This window comes from Zonotrichia leucophrys, chromosome 8 (assembly GCF_028769735.1).
Source record: "Zonotrichia leucophrys gambelii isolate GWCS_2022_RI chromosome 8, RI_Zleu_2.0, whole genome shotgun sequence".
Lineage (NCBI taxonomy): Eukaryota > Metazoa > Chordata > Aves > Passeriformes > Passerellidae > Zonotrichia > Zonotrichia leucophrys.
This window is the reverse complement of record NC_088178.1, coordinates 29,869,093-29,887,115: the sequence shown is the minus strand read 5'-3', so window position 1 is coordinate 29,887,115 and position 18,023 is coordinate 29,869,093. Positions and strand designations below refer to the sequence as shown.

The window sequence follows — 18,023 nt, the reverse complement described above, 5'->3', positions numbered from 1 at the left end:
ATTTGTGGGGTGAGGACAAAATGAATTCCAGTGTTCTCTTAGGCTGAAGTAGAAAATAAACATTCAGACAAATATGAATGGCAAAATAGTGTTTTATGAAAAAAACCCGGGTTTTGGCATCTGATTTGCCTTTCTAGCTCAGTTTGGTGTGCAGAGCTGAGTGGTGGTGCTCGGGCAGAACCCTCTCAGCAGGGCGGTTCCCAGGCAGCAGGTTCTGCTTTTTTGGATGTCTGACCCAGTTCTGAGGGAGATGTTTGCCTTTGGTGTCACCCAGCCAGGTGACACAGGTGGGAGCAGAGCTCAGAAACCCAAAGTGCAGTGGCTGAGCTGGTATTTGGCAATACCCAAATCTGCACTCGAATGGTGGCAGCAGCAGCTCTGTCCCTGCTCGGGGATGCAGGGGATGCTCCAGGTAAGTTCATACCTGGGCTGCTCCATCTCTAACTGCAACCTTTCAGCTTCATTTTTAATTTTTAATTGTTCTGTGTAAAGCTGGAGCTTGACCAGAGAAAACAACAGGAAGCCAAGTTCAGATTTCCAACATTTTATTTATATACACACATCTGGTAAACAAAGTCATTAAATGTGTAACACCCTTGCAGCCTGTAATTAGAACACTCCAATAAATCACTGAAATTCCTCTTGACAATCCATTTGACTGAGTACAGATGCTGCCTGCTGCTTTTAGTTCTGCTGAGGAATTTTCCTGCCCTGAGTGAGGCAAGGAAGGGGCCCTGGCTCTGGTGCTGTGTCCCCTGTGGCTCTGGTGACATTGGGGACTCTGTGACTTGGTGCCAGGGGAGGTGCTGAGCTGTTCATCCTTCCCTTTTGCAGTTCCATCCTTCCCTTTTGCAGTTCCATCCTTCCCTTTTGCAGTTTCTTGCTCTTCCTGGTGGAAATGATGATTTTTAACTCTGATTCTGGAACAGGGCTTGAGGCAGCCCAGGCTGTGCAGAAAGGGCTCCCAAAATCTCCAAAATGCAGCTCTGGCATCCCCAGCGTGCCTCTCTGCAGAGGAGCAGCCACGTCCTAAGGTGAGGTGTGACTGGGGAAGGGTTTTGTCACTCGGAGGTGTCACATGCGAGGGACTGGATTGCGTGTGCTGAAACACTGAAATATTTCATAAATGCTAAAATCCAGGCCGGGCTCGCATCAAAACACACTGAAATAACTCTGTAAAGTGCCAAAATCCAGGCTGAGCTCACATTGAAGCACCAAAATATTTCATAAATGCTAAAATCCAGGCCGGGCTCGCATCAAAACACACTGAAATAACTCTGTAAAGTGCCAAAATCCAGGCTGAGCTCACATTGAAACACCAAATACTCTGTAAAGTGCCAAGATCCAGGCTGAGGTCATTGAAAACACAGAAATACTTTGTAAAATGCCAAAATCCAGGCTGAGCTCACATCAAAACACACCGAAATGCTTTGTAAAGTGCCAGAATTCCTGCCGGGCTCCCATGGAAATCCTCTAAAGTGCCAGAATTGTTGCCGGGCTCACAGCGCCCCCTGCCTCCCTCGGTCAGGAGCTGAGTTTCACTCGGTCCAGAGTCAGGCTCCCCGGGCAGCAGAGGGCGGCGGGCACGAACGCCGAGGTTGGGAACACGGGCAGGGGGCTGGGCTCGGGCTCGGGGGCCGGCTCCGGGGCCAGGCTGCCGCGGTTGCAGATGTACACGGGCTCGGGGGGCTCCATGGCCTCCAGCAGCAGCCGCTGGTACAGCTCCGGCAGCTGCTGCTCCTCCGGCGAGCTCTCCGCTGCCCACTCGCCGTGCCCTCTGCTGCCAGCGCTGCCCACCTCCTCCTTGTCCCCGGCCTTGGGGGGCTCGGGCTGGGCAGGGGTCTCCTCCACCGGGCTCGCTTCGGGCTCCTCGAAGGCGCCGCCGGGCAGGAAGGGGCTGGAGGGAGCGCTCAGCTCCGCCTGCGGGGCACACGGAGTGAATGCCGGCACCATCTCCGGGACTCGCTCGTCCCGCTGCAAACGGGAGAGCTGCACTTTAATTCCCCCAGCGGAGATTATCTGCTGCCAGAGATTGCTGGAGTTGCTGCTTCGGGGAGATTACTGGCTCGCATGGCTCCAATTGCTTTTTTAATGAAGGTTGTGGGATTAGAAGGAAAACCCCTCTCATTTACCTTGGCAGCCGCTAAGCTCCTGGCCCACGTGGCGTTGGCAGGGTCGGGAATGGCTTTGCTGTGCCACTGCGGCAGCAGGAGGGACAGGAGCCACCGCAGCCTGCAGGGGGATACATGCAGTTAGAAACGTGAATGGTGACACCTGCAGCGCCCTTGTGCTCCTCGGGTGTGGAATTAACCCAGGTGAGACCGTGGATCCGCCCTCAGAGCTCTTGGCTGGGTGGGGATAATTCCCAGGGATTGCTCCCCTTCAGTTTGGTTTCAAGGTCTGGTTGAAAATTCACAGTGTCTATGGGCTACAGGTGTATTTTAAGCCCAGAGCCTGTTTTTATTATCATTCATGTACCTGAAACCTTAATTTTTAACAATCCTCGCTGTTCCATGCTCATGAAGGGGCATGACCATCCTATAGGACAAGGGAAAATGTTTTTAAACTAAAAGAGGATCTATTTAGATTAGATGGGAGTGAAGATTTTTAAAATGCACTGGCACAGGGTGCCCAGATTTGCTGTGGCTGCCCCTGGCAGTGCCCAGGGCCAGGCTGGAGCACCCTGGGACAGTGGGAGGTGCCCCTGCCATGGCAGGGCTGGCACTGGGTGGGCTCTGAGGTCACTCCCAACCCAAACCTTTGTGGGATTTAATCCCTCCTGATACCACCCCGGTTTTATTGGGACACAGCTGATGGGTCCACTCACACTCTCCTTGCTGGAGGCACAGAGCAAAGGCAGGCTGAGAGGATGGAGAAGCTGCAGATGAGCCCCAGAGTCAGCCAGTCCCCAGCACCTGCAATGCAGAGCAGCCACCGTTCAGCTCCAGCAAAAAGAGGGGAAAAACCCCAAATCTTTCTGTGCTCCGTGGATAAACCACCCTTCACCACAGAGGAAACAGCACAGCACTGGGAGCTTGAAGGCAAAGAAAGAGATTCCACATCCCAAACCAGCTGAGACTGCAAATCTTCAGCACCAAGAGATCTTCAGAACGCTTGGAGAGCTCCAGTGAGTGCTGGGGAGCAGGGAAAGCATTCCCAGAGAGCAGGAAAGGGGATCCAAAGGCAAGGAGCGCCCTGGCTGTGCTTGGAGAGCTCCAGTGAGTGCTGGGGAGCAGGAAAAGCATTCCCAGAGAGTGGGAAAGGGGATCCAAAGGCAAGGAGTGCCCTGGCACCTCTTGGAGAGCTCCAGTGAGTGCTGGGGAGCAGGGAAAGCATTCCCAGAGAGCGGGAAAGGGGATCCAGGCCCAGGAGCACCCTGGCACCGCTTGGAGAGCTCCAGTAATGCTGGGGAGCAGGGAAAGCATTCCCAGAGAGCAGGAAAGGGGATCCAAAGGCTCAGGAGCGCCCTGGCACCGCTTGGAGAGCTCCAGTGAGTGCAGAGGATCAGGAAAAGCATTCCCGGAGAGGGGATCCAAGGGTAAGAACTGCCCTGGCACTGCTTGGAAATCTCCAATGAGTGCAGGGGAGCAGGGAAAGCATTCCCAGAGAGTGGGAGAGGTGATCCAAGGGCCAGGAGCACCCTGGCACCGCTTGGAGAGCTCCAGTGAGGGCAGAGGAGCAGGGAAAGCATTCCCAGAGAGCAGGAAAGGGGATCCAGGCCCAGGAGTGCCCTGGCTGTGCTTGGAGAGCTCCAGGGACTGCAGGGGAGCAGGAAAAGCATTCCCAGAGAGCAGGAAAGGGGATCCAGGCCCAGGAGTGCCCTGGCACCGCTTGGAGAGCTCCAGTGAGTGCTGAGGAGCAGGGAAAGCATTCCCAGAGAGTGGGAAAGGGGATCCAAAGGCAAGGAGCGCCCTGGCACCGCTTGGAGAGCTCCAGTAATGCTGGGGAGCAGGGAAAGCATTCCCAGAGAGTGGGAGAGGGGATCCAAGGGTAAGAACTGCCCTGGCACCGCTTGGAGAGCTCCAGTGAGTGCAGGGGAGCAGGGAAAGCATTCCCAGAGAGTGGGAAAGGGGATCCAAAGGCAAGGAGTGCCCTGGCTGTGCTTGGAGATCTCCAGTGAGTGCAGAGGAGCAGGGAAAGCATTCCCAGAGAGCAGGAAAGGGGATCCAAAGGCAAGGAGTGCCCTGGCTGTGCTTGGAGAGCTCCAGTAATGCTGGGGAGCAGGGAAAGCATTCCCAGAGAGCAGGAAAGGGATCAGGCCAGGAGCACCCTGGCTGTGCTTGGAGAGCTCCAGTGAGTGCAGAGGAGCAGGGAAAGCATTCCCAGAGAGTGGGAAAGGGGATCCAAGGGTAAGAACTGCCCTGGCACCGCTTGGAGAGCTCCAGTGAGTGCAGGGGAGCAGGGAAAGCATTCCCAGAGAGTGGGAGAGGGGATCCAGGCCCAGGAGTGCCCTGGCTGTGCTTGGAGAGCTCCAGTAATGCTGGGGAGCAGGAAAAGCATTCCCAGAGAGCAGGAAAGGGGATCCAAAGGCAAGGAGTGCCCTGGCACCGCTTGGAGAGCTCCAGTGAGTGCAGAGGAGCAGGGAAAGCATTCCCAGAGAGTGGGAGAGGGGATCCAAAGGCCAGGAGCGCCCTGGCACCGCTTGGAGAGCTCCAGTAATGCTGGGGAGCAGGGAAAGCATTCCCAGAGAGTGGGAGAGGGGATCCAAGGGTAAGAACTGCCCTGGCTGTGCTTGGAGATCTCCAGTGAGTGCTGGGGAGCAGGGAAAGCATTCCCAGAGAGCAGGAAAGGGGATCCAAGGGCCAGGAGCACCCTGGCTGTGCTTGGAGAGCTCCAGTGAGGGCAGGGGAGCAGGGAAAGCATTCCCAGAGAGTGGGAGAGGGGATCCAAGGGTAAGAACTGCCCTGGCACCGCTTGGAGAGCTCCAGTGACTGCTGGGGAGCAGGGAAAGCATTCCCAGAGAGCAGGAAAGGGATCCAGGCCCAGAGCTCCCAGCGCCGTGCCCTCACCGTCCAGGCAGACGCTGTCGCTGTTGCCCCGGGGCCCCTCCCCGGCCGCGGTCGCCGCTGTCATCCAGAGCTCGTGGTGCTCGCCCGGCTCCAGGTGAGGGAGGTGCAGGGAGCGAGGAGCCCCGGCGGGAACGGCTGCGGGAAAACCGGGATGGAAATGGAGAGCCTGGCACCGGATTTACTGCCCGCAGCTGGAACCGGGCTCTGAGCCAGGGCAGGACGGGGAGGAGGAGGAAGAGGAATAAGAAAAAAGAAAAGGAAGAAGAATAAGAGGAAAAAGGAGGAGGAAGAAGAAGAGGAGGAGGAGGAGGAGAACCAAGGAAAAGGAAGACGAGTAAGAGAAAAAAAAGAGGAAGCCGAATAAGGGGAGGAATAGGAAGAAGAAGAGGAGGAGGAATAAGGAAAAAGAAAAGGAAGAAGAATAAGAGGGAAAAAGAGAAGGAAAGAGAGGAGGAGGAAGAGGTTTTAGGAAAAAGAAAAGGAAGATGCGTAAGAGGATAAAAAGGAGGAGGTGGAAGATGAATAAGAGGAGGAATAGAAAGAAGAAAAGGAAGAAGAATAAAAGGGGAAAGGAGGAGGAAGAAGAAGAGGAGGCAGAAGAGGATTAAGGAAAAAGAAACGGAAGATGAGTAAGAGAAAAAAAGAAGAGGAAGATGAATAAGAGGAGGAATAGGAAGAAGAAGAGGAGGAGGAGTAAGGAAAAAGAAAAGGAAGAAGAATAAGAGGGAAAAAGAGAAAGAAGAGGAAGAGGATTAAGGAAAAAGAAAAGGAAGATGAGTAAGAGAAAAAAGAAGAGGAAGAGGAATAAGGGGAAGAAGAAGAGGAATAAGGAAAAAGAAAAGGAAGATGAGTAAGAAAAAAATAAGAGGAAGATAATAAGAGGAGGAAGAGGAAGAAGAAGAGGGATAAGGAAAAAGGAAGATGCGTAAGAGAAAAAAAGACAAGAGGAAGAATGGGAAGAAGAAGAGGAAGAAAGAAGAATAAGAAAAAGAATAAGAGGAGGAGGAGGAAGAAAAATAAAAGGAGAAGAGAAGATGAGGAAGGTAAGGAAGAAAAAGAGGAATAAGAAGAGGAGGAAGAATAGGAGGAGCAGAGGGAAGTGATAGTTTCAGGCTGAAAGTGATCCCCCAGGAGAGCCTCAGCAATGAGAGGGGAGCAGGGGAAGCATTTCCAGCCCCAGGCACCCACCGTGGACCTCGGGCTGGCCCTGCCCATCCTTCCTGTGCAGGTAGATGTGGTACCCAGTGATGCAGCCCCTCTGCTGGGGCGCTGGGATCTCCTCCCAGGAAACCAGGACTCCGCTGGCCCAGGGGGTGGTGACCATCTGGGGCCCAGCTGAGGGGGCTGCAAGGCACAGGAGTGGGGTTAGAGCTGGGCTGAAACGCCTTACAAACACCTGGACAGCATTCCTGGGGTTTACCTTGAGCTGTGGAGTTTCCCCTGACTGATGCTGCCTGCCCAGCTCTGTCCTGATAAAGTGCAGACACGTGGATCTGATAGCAGACGTTATCTCTGATGTGCTCTGGGGGGAGAAACCACAGCTGCAGAGCTGCTTCTGCAGGGATTTGGGGGAGAAACCACAGCTGCAGAGCTGCTTCTGCAGGGATTTGGGGGAGAAACCACAGCTGCAGAGCTGCTTCTGCAGGGATTTGGGGGAGAAACCACAGCTGCAGAGCTGCTTCTGCAGGGATTTGGGGGAGCAATCACAGCTGCTTCTGCAGGGATTTGGGGGAGCAATCACAGCTGCAGAGCTGCTTCTTCAAGGATTTGGGGGAGAAACCACAGCTGCAGAGCTGCTTCTTCAAGGATTTGGGGGAGAAACCACAGCTGCAGAGCTGCTTCTGCAGGGATTTGGGGGAGCAATCACAGCTGCAGAGCTGCTTCTGCAGGGATTTGCAGTCAGGGCAGAAATATTGCAGCGGCTGCTTAAATCTGAGATAAATCTTGTGATTATTGATAGATCTTTCATAAAGAAGGGAAAGATTTTTTTTTCTGATCTGCTGAGCCTGGCAGAGCCTTGCTGGGCTTTAACCTGGAAATTAATGGTTTCCCACTGCCAGAGGAAAGGGATAAATGGGATATTGGGAGGGAATTGTTTCCTGGGAGGGTGAACAGGCCCTGGCACAGGGTGCCCAGAGAAGCTGTGGCTGCCCCTGGATCCCTGGAAGTGATTTTAGTAAAAATGATAGAATTACATAGAAAATATATAGAATATATAGAAATATATCGATTATAGAATATAGACTATATAGAAATATATTTATATATATATATAAATTAATAGAAATGTATAGAAATGTATAGAAATATAGACTCCCAAACTGGTTTGGCTTGGGAGGGACCTCAATGTCCACCCAGTGCCACCCCTGCCATGGCAACAGCTCCCACCATCCCAGGCTGCTCCAAGCCCCATCCAGCCTGGCCTTGGAGCCCAAATTCCCACCTGACTTGTTGCTAAGAATATTTTCCAACCAAGCTGGTGCCGTGCCCAGCCCGGGGTCGCATTACCTGCTGTCACAGTGCACAGGTGGCATTACCTGCTATCACAAGTGACATTACCTGCTGTCACAGGTGGCATTACCTGCTGTCACAGTGCACAGGTGGCATTACCAGCTATCACAAGTGACATTACCAGCTATCACAGATGGAGGCATTACCTGCTATCACAGTGGACAGGAGGCATTACCAGCTATCACAGATGGCATTACTGCTGTCACAGGAGGCATTACCTGCTATCACAGGAGGCATTACCTGCTATCACAGTGGACAGGAGGCATTACCAGCTATCACAAGTGACATTACCTGCTATCACAGGTGGCATTACCTGCTATCACAAGTGACATTACCTGCTGTCACAGGTGGCATTACCTGCTATCACAGTGGACAGGTGGGACGGGGGCAGCTTCACCCAGCTGTGCGGGGGCTGCAGCTGTGGCTCCCTCCAGGGCTCTGCCCACTCCACCAGGTACCCGCCGAGGGGCAGGGCGGCTCGGGCAGGGGGGCTCCAGCTCACCAGGATGCTGCTGTTCCCCAGGCCCACAGCGCTGACCCGCTGGGGAGGGGGCAGATCTGGCAGGGGAGAGCAAAACCCAGAGTCAGCACAAGGTTCTGGCAGCCTCAATCCACCCAGGACCTTTGGGATGTGGGGTTTGCTGGGTCCCGTCCACTTTGGCACCGTGGGGAGGATAAAATGAATTGTAGTGAAAGGGAAGGTGCTGATGGCAGGGTGAGGGTTTGCTGGCAGGAACAGCGACATTCCTGGCTTTTCTCATGGATGGGACACCCAGAGCTCGGCCTGGCTGTTGCCACACCCCAACACCCTGCCCCGATGGAGGCACTGGGATGTGGAGCTGCTGTGGTGATTCCAGAGGAGGAACAGGGGCATCCCGAGGGCCCCTCTGGCTGGGAGAGCAGGAACCGCAGGGAAAAAGGATCTGCACATCCCTGAGGGTCACTGAGGTGAGCACAAGGTGGAGGCACTGCAACCCCTGCAGGGGTGTGGCATGGCAGGGGTGTGGCCTAGAGGGGTGTGGCCCAGCAGGGGTGTGGCCTAGAGGGGTGTGGCCCAGCAGGGGCGTTGCATGGGGGGTGTGGCCCAGCAGAGGTGTGGCCCAGCAGGGGTGTGGCCCAGCAGGGGTGTGGCCCAGCAGGGGTGTGGCACAGTGGGGTGTGGCATGGTAGGGGTGTGGCACAGTGGGGTGTGGCCCGGTAGGGGTGTGGCACGGTGGTGTGGCACAGCAAGGGTGTGGCACAGTGGGGTGTGGCATGGCAGGGGTGTGTGGCATGGCAGGGGTGTGGCACAGTGGGGTGTGGCCCGGTAGGGGTGTGGCACAGAGGAGGTGTGGCACAGTGGGGTGTGGCATGGCAGGGGTGTGTGGCATGGCAGGGGTGTGGCACCGCGGAGGTGTGGCACAGGGGGTGTGGCACAGTGGGGTGTGGCACAGAGGAGGTGTGGCACAGTGGGGTGTGGCCCGGTAGGGGTGTGGCCCGGTAGGGGTGTGGCACAGGGGGTGTGGCACAGGTGTGGCCCGGTAGGGGTGTGGCACAGGGGGGTGTGGCCCAGCAGAGCATTCTCCCAGCCATCCCCAGCCACAGGAGCCTTACCTGGGCTGCCCAGGTGTGTCAGGACGGTGGCAGGGGCGGAGCTGCCCCGCGGGCTCTGCGCTGTCACCGTCACCCTGTGCCCCGCCCTGGGGGTCACCCTGGAGAAGCTGGTCCGGGTGGTGCGGTGGGACTGCGCCGGCAGCTTCCCCTGCTCCAGGGCTTCCAGGGTCACGTTGTAGCACAGGATCCTCCCTCCTGCCTCCCACCTGCTCAGAGCCTGCGGGGACAGAGCCTCTGTCACCGCTGTGAACGAGGGGCTGCCCCCTGCGAGTGCTGGGGATGGGGCACGGAGGGACAGCACACAGGGACACAGGGCAGGCAGGGATGGGATATTGGGAATTGTTCCTGGCAGGGTGGGCAGGCCCTGGAATAGAATTCCCAGATTTGCTCTGGCTGCCCCTGGATCCCTGGCAGTGCCCAAGGCCAGGCTGGAGCAGCCTGGGACCATGGGAGGTGTCCCTGCCATGGCAGAGGACGGAATGGGATGCGCTTTAAGGTCCATCCCAACCCAAACCATTCCAGGATTTCTTTTTCCCACCCAATTCCAGTTTTGCTGTGAGAGCACTGGGGACATTGAAACCCTTCCTGCCCTGAGTCTGAATTCACACTTTTTTTCCACTGAAAGCCACATTTTTCACAAGGGAGGGAAAAAAAGATGATCAGCTGCTCAGCTGGATTTGTCAAAATGAGCAGGTTTTGCTTGGGAGGAAATCCCTGGATTTTACTTAAAGCCACCATAAAGAATTATTTAAATTGAGCCACTCAGAACAGACACCTCTGACAGTCTGTGGAACACCACACCCTGGTTTTACTCCCCCCTGGGCGCCTTCAGTTGTACTCTCAGTTTTAGTTTCCTGATGTTTCTGTGACATTAATTCATTTATTTAGCTGATGTTTGTCATAACGAAACAAAGCACAAACCAAAATGTTTGCAAAGCTTTGGGAGCAGCTCAGGACTGAGGCAGCACTGCAAACGTGCTGAAATTAAATTTTCAACCCTTTTCCTGGGTGTTTTGTGAGAACAAGGGCACACCCTGGGTAGGAAGTGGTGCTGAGTGTCAGCCTGGCCTGGGAGCTGCAGTGAAACCTCTAAAGGCAGTTTATTACCCTGTTTTATGAATGATGCTGCAGGAAGTCACTCCTGATAAAGAAAGTGCTGCAAGATAAAGGTCTGCGAGCTGAAGCCACAAAGCCTGGGGTCACAGAATTACATGAGAATTTCTGCTTTCACTTGCAGCGTGGTGTTGGGGGGGGAACACAGTGAAATTTTTTACCCAACTCTGGCGGGTTTTAAACCAAATTCTGTGTGGAATGTTCCCTGTGGGGTTCCAGCCCCCAGCTCTGCCCAGCAGATCCCAAAAATGCTGTCAGGTGGGGAATCTGGAGAGGGGCTTGGGATAAAGGGAGGGAGGGACAGCACACAGGGAATGGCTCCCAGTGCCAGAGGGCAGGGATGGACGGGAGATTGGGAATTGGGAATTGTTCCTGGCAGGGTGGGCAGGGGTTGGATGGAATTCCCAGATTTGCTGTGGCTGCCCCTGGATCCCTGGCAGTGCCCAGGGCCAGGCTGGATGGGTTTGGAGCAGCCTGGGACAGTGGGAGGTGTCCCTGCCATGGAACAGGATGACATTCAGGATCCCTCCCAGTCCAAATAATTCTGGCATTCCATGAAATTGCAGGCAGAAAAATGCTGATGAGTAAGAGGAGGAATAGGGAGGGCACCCTTGGTCCGTGTCCCTGCCCCTGGGAACTGGTGAAACCTTTGTGCTCCTTCCCTGCCATCCTAGAAATCATCATCTCTCCTCTCACCTGGCTCTGGTTTCGTTTCCCCTCTCACCTGGCTGGGTTTTGCTGCCTCTGCTGGGCTATCCTGGGTTACAAGGTGTGCCAGGGGCTGTGTGTTCTATCTGTCAGAGGTGGGGCAGTTGTCTCTGTTCATTGGGCTGCTTTCTTTATCTCTTCCGACCAATTTTCCCTCCAGATCTCTGCTGTTCATGGGCCATTAATTATTAATTATCTTCTGTTAATGGCCAGTGAGTGTCTCTCCAAATCCCATCATCCCATGGGGAGAGGCTCCGCCCAGGGGAGGAGCCAAGAATTCCCACCTGGATACAATCTGAGGTTTGGGACACCACAGCAGCCTCTCCCTGCATTCCCAGAGGAGCAGCTTTCTGCTGCTCTCACTCTGGCAGGTCTGTTTTGTATTTCTGCATTTTCATTTTATTTTTCTTTTTTCCCTAATGAGGACCCTGTAATTCCTGCTCCAGCATCTTTGCCTGAGAGCCCCTTAATTTCAAAATTGTACCAATTAGGAGGGAGGGGGTTTACATTCTCCATTTGAGGAGGCTCCTGCCCTCCTGAGCAGGCACCTGTCTGTTCCAGCCAGGCCGTGGGGTTTCACTGCACTCACCTTCCAGAAAAAGGAGAGGTTCTGGAGCCCAGAGTGCAGCTCCTGCTGCCGGTACCACACATCCAGGGTCCCTGTTGGCACTGGAGACAGGGAAAAGCAGAGCAGAGGCAGTGGTTGAGGTTTGGAGCCAACAAACAAGGGGGTAAAACCCCTGAGAAAATTCAAATTGAATCCTTTAAAAGGCCCTGAAGTGCTGCAGGGTGTGATAACCCAGGTTTGCTGCTCTTTGGCTGCTTGGAGGGTGGGATCAGGAGGAGAACAAGAACCCAGGGAGAGGAGTTTGGGTGTCCTGACCTCAGTAATCTGGGTGGCTCTCAGGGGAAGCCACACATCAAAGCACAGCATTGGCTCCTGCCTTTGCATAAATTTGAGGCTCCTCAAGGTCCTTGGGCTCGGCTCCATCCATGCCAGAACAACAGGCAGCCTCAAATGAGGGCGTGTGGGGCATGTGTGGGATTTCACTGCCCAGCAAATGCCTTTAACAGCTTCAACCCGTTCCTTCCACAGTTCTGACTGGAAACTCTTGGTATTTTGAAGAAACCTCCCAAAATGGCATCAAAGGGAAGAGCTGGCTCCCAAAATCCAGCACCAGAGATGAATGGGTAAGGAAAGCTGAGGGGACAGGGGATGGCAGAGCTTTGCTCCTCGAGCAGCACCAGCTCATCCATTGAAGCACTGCTCATTGGTAGCTGGAGCAGGGGCAGCTGAGGAGCTGCCACAAACCCCTCCAGGTCAGCACGGTGGGAGCAGCTTGTCCTGGAGTGACTGCAGAGAGAGACTGGAACAGAAACAAAAAGCAGCAGCAGAAATAAAACCAGAGCACTGGCTGCGCGCTCGGAGCAGAAAAATCCCAATATGGGATTGCATCTGCTGCCCTCCAGCCTGGGTTTGAAAGCCTGGGAGCCACACGAACGAGGGTTTTGGCAGCTCACACAAAAAGGAGCAGGAGCGGGAATTTTTCCTTGGAAAGGGTTGATTTTGGGTGATAACTTGTGGAGAAGCTCAGCTCCTGCAGCACAGGGCGGTGAGGATGCACCCAGGGCTGCTCGTGTGCAGCCTCCCCTTGCTCTGAGGGCACAAAGATCAGCTGAAAACCCCAGGGGCAGGCTGGGGGTGACAGCCACACACTCGGGGTGCAACCAAACGGGGAGAAGGCTGTTGAGAGGAAGGTGGGGGAGGCAGGGAAAACTTCACACCTCCCCAATCAATCAATGTCTCTTACAGAAATCGCTGCTGTCACGGGGGAAAGGGGAACTGGGTGACTCAGAACAGCACCAGCCCCACGGGCTGGCAGTAATCCACAAAAACCAGCAGCCAAAGCCAAGCAGGAGAGCAGAGAATCACAGAATTACTGGGGTAATCATCTCATTCCCACCCCCAAATCCTTCAGCTCTTCTCAGGGAGCTCTGGTTTGGAGCAGCTTCACTCTTTGCTCATTAAAAACGCAATTTTCTTACAGAAACTTCTCCCTGTTGGCTCGGGGTCTGGATCTGGAGCTTGCCCAGAGGAGCCCGGCAGCAGTTTGGGCTCCTGAGCTGGAGTTTGCTGTGGGTGCAGAGCCCAGAGCTGGCTCAGGACAGGGCAGATCTTTACCAATTTCCCAGTTTAACACAAATTCACCTTTACCTGCTGCTGGGGTGCTGCCCTGGGCAGGGCAGATCTTTACCAATTTCCCAGTTTAATACCCATTATTCTTTACCTGCTGCTGGGGTGCTGCCCTGGGCAGGGCAGATCTTTACCAATTTCCCAGTTTAATACCCATTATTCTTTACCTGCTGCTGGGGTGCTGCCCTGGGCAGGGCAGATCTTTACCAATTTCCCAGTTTAACACAAATTCACCTTTACCTGCTGCCGGGGTGCTGCCCTGGGCAGGGCAGTTCTGTACCAATTTCCCAGTTTAATACCCATTATTCTTTACCTGCTGCCGGGGTGCTGCCCTGGCTGCTGCTCCAGTCGCTCCACAGCCCCCGGCCCGGCAGCATCCTGCAGCTCACCTGGAACTCATGGGCTGTGTCGGGCTCCAGCCCCTGCAGGTGGAACCTCTCCCTGCTCAGGCTCTCCACCTTCAGTGGGGATGGAGAAATTGGTGTTAGACTCCCGAGGAAACGAGGGTTGCAGGCAGCGAGAGGCCGAGTTACAAATTCAGACACGGATTTAAAAACAGCAGCCTCAGAAACTCAAAGAACGATGCAAGGGAATCATCAGACCTGCAGGGCTTCATCTGAAAAATCCCTCATAGCAAAATCTCTGTCTGGGTGATGTGCTCAGCTCCCAGCTAAGTGTTCTTTTTGCCACTTACAGTAAAATCTTCATGGAATCATGGAATGTTTGGGTTGGGAGGGAGCTTAAATCCCATCCAGTGCCAGCCCTGCCATGGCAGGGACACGTCCCACTGTCCCAGCCTGGCCTTGGGCACTGCCAGGGATCCAGGGGCAGCCACAGCAAATCTGGGAATTCCATCCCAACCTCTCCCAAGGGAACAATTCCTAATTCCCAATATCCCATCTCAATCTACCTTCTTTCATTTCCAGCCATTCCCTGTGTGCTGTCCCTCCATCCCTGTCCCCAGCCCCTCTGCAGCTCTCCTGGAGCCCCTGCAGGCCCTGCCAGGAGCTCTCTCCTGCCCAGCAGCTGCAGAATTCCCGAATGCCAGCAGGATTACCGTGCTCCAGCCGTGCCTGCCGAGGGGACGGTGCCTCAGCCTGCAGTGCTGGGCCTGTGCCTCGTGGTGCCACACGATGGTGCAGCTGGTGCCTGAGGAATCATCGAATTCCACCGAAAACTCGGGAGGGAGCGGCTTCACTGGCACCCAAACAGAGAAACAAACGGAGAAACAGAGAAACAAACAGGGCTCAGAGAGGCAGCACAGCACTGAAGGGGGTTAGGTGAAAAATAGGATTATTTCTTTAGGCTGGATGGGTGATTTTTCCAAAAGGTTTAATTTTTAACGTTTTTTTCCAAAAGGTTCTGACTATTTTCAGGTCTCCCCAAGGTCTGGAGCTGTCTGAGGGGTGCCTTACCTATGTCTATCAGCGTGAAGGTGAGTGGCTGGGAAGAGGCATTTCCTAATGGATTGGAGGCAGAAACCACCACGCTGTAATTGGAGCCAAAATCCAGCCTGCTCAGAGCCCCAGAGCCAAACAACACCTGGCTGGGAGCTTCTTCTGGAAAGGAAAAGGTGTTGGTGCCGTTGGAGAGCCTGCAGCAGGAGCAGAGGGTTGGTTGGATTTCTGTGGGGCAGGAAGGTGAGCCCTGGGGTGTGGGGTGTCCTGGCTTAGGGATTCACCCCAGAACATGGGGACAGGGTCAGTCCTGGGGTGTGGGGTGTCCTGGCTTAGGGATTCACCCAGAACATGGGGACAGGGTCAGTCCTGGGGTGTGGGTGTCCTGGTTTAGGGATTCACCCCAGGACATGGGGACAGGGTCAGTCCTGGGGTGTGGGGTGTCCTGGCTTAGGGATTCACCCAGAACATGGGGACAGGGTCAGTCCTGGGGTGTGGGGTGTCCTGGCTTAGGGATTCACCCCAGGACATGGGGACAGGGTCAGTCCTGGGGTGTGGGGTGTCCTGGTTTAGGGATTCACCCCAGGACATGGGGACAGGGTCAGCCCTGGGGTGTGGGGTGTCCTGGCTTAGGGATTCACCCAGAACATGGGGACAGGGTCAATCCTGGGGTGTGGGGTGTCCTGGCTTAGGGATTCACCCCAGGATATGGGGACAGGGTCAGTCCTGGGGTGTGGGGTGTCCTGGCTTAGGGATTCACCCAGGACAGGGGGACAGGGTCAGCCCTGGGGTGTGGGGTGTCCTGGCTTAGGGATTCACCCAGAACATGGGGACAGGGTCAGTCCTGGGGTGTGGGGTGTCCTGGCTTAGGGATTCACCCAGAACATGGGGACAGGGTCAGTCCTGGGGTGTGGGGTGTCCTGGCTTAGGGATTCACCCCAGAACATGGGGACAGGGCTCCCTTTCCAAAGGGATGGATTGGCAGAGCCCCTTCACTGAGCCCCGAGGGGGCTGCAGGGCATGCAGGGAAGATGCTGCAGGGGATAATTAGGCGTTAATTGTATTTACACCCCAGCACTCACTGTATCCCATAGGCAGTGGGGAGGTAGGTGAGCCTGCCCTTGTGCCACGTGCAGGTGGGACGGCCCTGTGTCCCCTTCTGGATACAGGACACGTTCCTGGGCTCGTCTGGAGGGTCTGAAACAGAAATTCCTGTCAGTCCTGACACCCATGATCTCTCAGGATGATCCTTCAGGCCAACACCTCCAGCCAGAGCAGGCTGCCAGAGCTCCAGTGGCTCTTCCCCAAAAATGTGGGTATGAGGCATGGAGGGGATGCAGGGCAGGGAGATGTTACATGGCTTTGCAATGGTTCCTCAGGGTGAGAGAGATAGATGAGAATCCTGGCTTCATGATCAGAAGGCTGCATTTATTAACTTGTGATATATATTACATTAGGCTATTCCTACTCAATTCTTAGTTTAGCAGCTTCTGAACTTCTGCTCTCTATTCCTATTAGTATAGTCATAATGTAATATATATCATAAAATAATAAATGCAGCCTTCTGATCATGAAGCCAAGATTCTCATCTATCTCTCTCACCCTGAGGAGCCCTTGCAAAGCCATGTAACAGGGAGGCTGGTGTTTGCCCTGGGCAGGCAGATGTGTTGAGCCTCTCTCCCATCAGGAACATCAGAGCTGCCCAATTCCAGCCAGGAATGTTCCCATGGGACTCCCAGCAGCAGCCCTGGACAAAGCCACCCCCTGGCAGTGCCTCTCGGGCTTCCCTCTCCCACAGGGGAGCTGTGAGAAGGAACGGAGAGCTCTGGGCAGTGATTCAGAAGGGATTTCCTTACTGCCACAGTGGATGTCGATGCCACAGATGAGCGCTGTCCTGCCCCCACCGATGCACTTGCAGGTGAAGTAGTGCCTGCCCTGGGCAGTGACCAGCAGGGTTTTGCTCACTGAGCCCCCCTGGGCTCGGCTTTGCTCGGAGCTGTTGAGGAAAATCGCTGCCCGGCACCAGCCCCGTGCCCGTGGGGCTGCCAGCTGGCACGACAGGGTGACGTTGGTGCCCGCAGGGATGGCACAGCAGGGGCTGGCGGTCATGGTCCCCTTGGCACACACCTCTGTGGCACCGCGGGCGGCTCTGCCGGCGCTCGCTGCCCCCCTCCGGCAGGGCCCTGCAAGGGAAAGGCACCAACAGCTCAGCAGAGCCCTCGCTGCCCGCAGGACGGGCTGCGCTCCAGCAGGAGCCTCCCCAGGGGTTTGGTGGCGAAATTCCGGGCTCTGCACAGGAACTGCTGGCACCTGGGTGGGATCAGCAGCCACGGGTGGCTCCCAGTCCCCAAAAACCCAGGTAAAGCCAGGTAAAAAGGGCCAGAACCCTCCTTTTGTAGGGATTGGGAAAGTGCCTGGGTCAGCAGAGCTGGGGCAGGAAGGACCTGGAGCCAGGCTGGGACACCTGGGGGTGCTCACCTGGAGAGGAGAAGGATCCAGGGAGAGCTCAGAGCCCTGGCAGGGCCTGCAGGGGCTCCAGGAGAGCTGCAGAGGGGCTGGGGACAAGGGATGGAGGGACAGCACACAGGGAATGGCTCCCAGGGATGGATGAGATATTGGGAATTGGGAATTATTCCTGGGAGGGTGGGGAGGGACTGGAATGGAATTCCCAGATTTGCTGTCCCTGGATCCCTGCAGTGCCCAAAGCCAGGCTGGACATTGGGACACCCTGGGACAGTGGGAGGTGTCCCTGCCATGGCAGGGGTGGCTCTGGGTGGGATTTAAGGTCCTTCCAACCCAAACCCAAATTCTGGGATTCTGTGAATCCATTTTTTTTCCTGTTTATGAGCTCTGCCTGTCCCGGTGCCTTTTCTCACAAACCCAACAGCTCTACCTGGAACTGAAAACCAACCAAACTCCCTGCATCACTGATGAACCCAGAAAGGAAAATGTTCACTGGCATTTGGGGTAGAAGCTGGAAAAACCCCACCCTAATTAGGCTGAGTGCTTCATCTGAGAGTTAATTGCTGTGTAGGAAGAAGCTTTTCTTACCTGCTGTGAGGTGCAGCACCAGCCACAGTGCTGAGGGCACGATCCGTGGAAATGGCATTTTGGTGCCTGGGGAGAGAGGAATTCCTGTTACCAGCTCCAAAAAAAGTGGGGCTATCACGTACACATCTTTGTGGTTTTCTACCTTTTTCCTGCTTTACCACTTTCTACTTTATTGTAAAGTAGAAAGTCGTAAAGTAGAAAAAAGATTTGTTCAGAAAATCCCAAACGCTCATTTTGTGAGACCTTTCCAATGAACATTCTCTGGTTTTGTTTGACCCCAGGGGCTGTGCTGTTGTTCAGCCAGGAGCTCCTCGTGCGGTGCCTTCTGTAGGTGATTCGCAAGTGCCAGGATGAGCAATCTCAGCAGCTTCTTCAGGGAAATGCTCTGCCTTCCACTAAGCCTGGGGGCTGTGTCAACAGCCTGCGAACAGCTGCTGCCCACAGCAA

General features: G+C 55.0%; 1 protein-coding gene across 1 annotated transcript; it reads right to left on the bottom strand.

Annotated features, from left to right (window-relative positions):
* Nucleotides 1-528: 528 nt before the first annotated feature.
* On the bottom strand, nt 529-17,634 carry IL12RB2 (interleukin 12 receptor subunit beta 2). Its single transcript, XM_064720146.1, has 15 exons — nt 17,577-17,634; nt 16,382-16,708; nt 15,608-15,722; nt 14,544-14,722; nt 14,186-14,325; nt 13,442-13,586; nt 11,524-11,603; nt 9,114-9,330; nt 7,878-8,078; nt 6,430-6,531; nt 6,198-6,353; nt 5,010-5,144; nt 2,828-2,915; nt 2,133-2,232; nt 529-1,920 (listed from the first exon to the last, which is right to left on the bottom strand). Exons 1-15 carry the CDS (start codon nt 17,632-17,634, stop codon nt 1,525-1,527), a joined length of 2,439 nt encoding a protein of 812 aa, XP_064576216.1. The 3' UTR covers nt 529-1,524.
* Between the last annotated feature and the right edge of the window lie 389 nt (nt 17,635-18,023).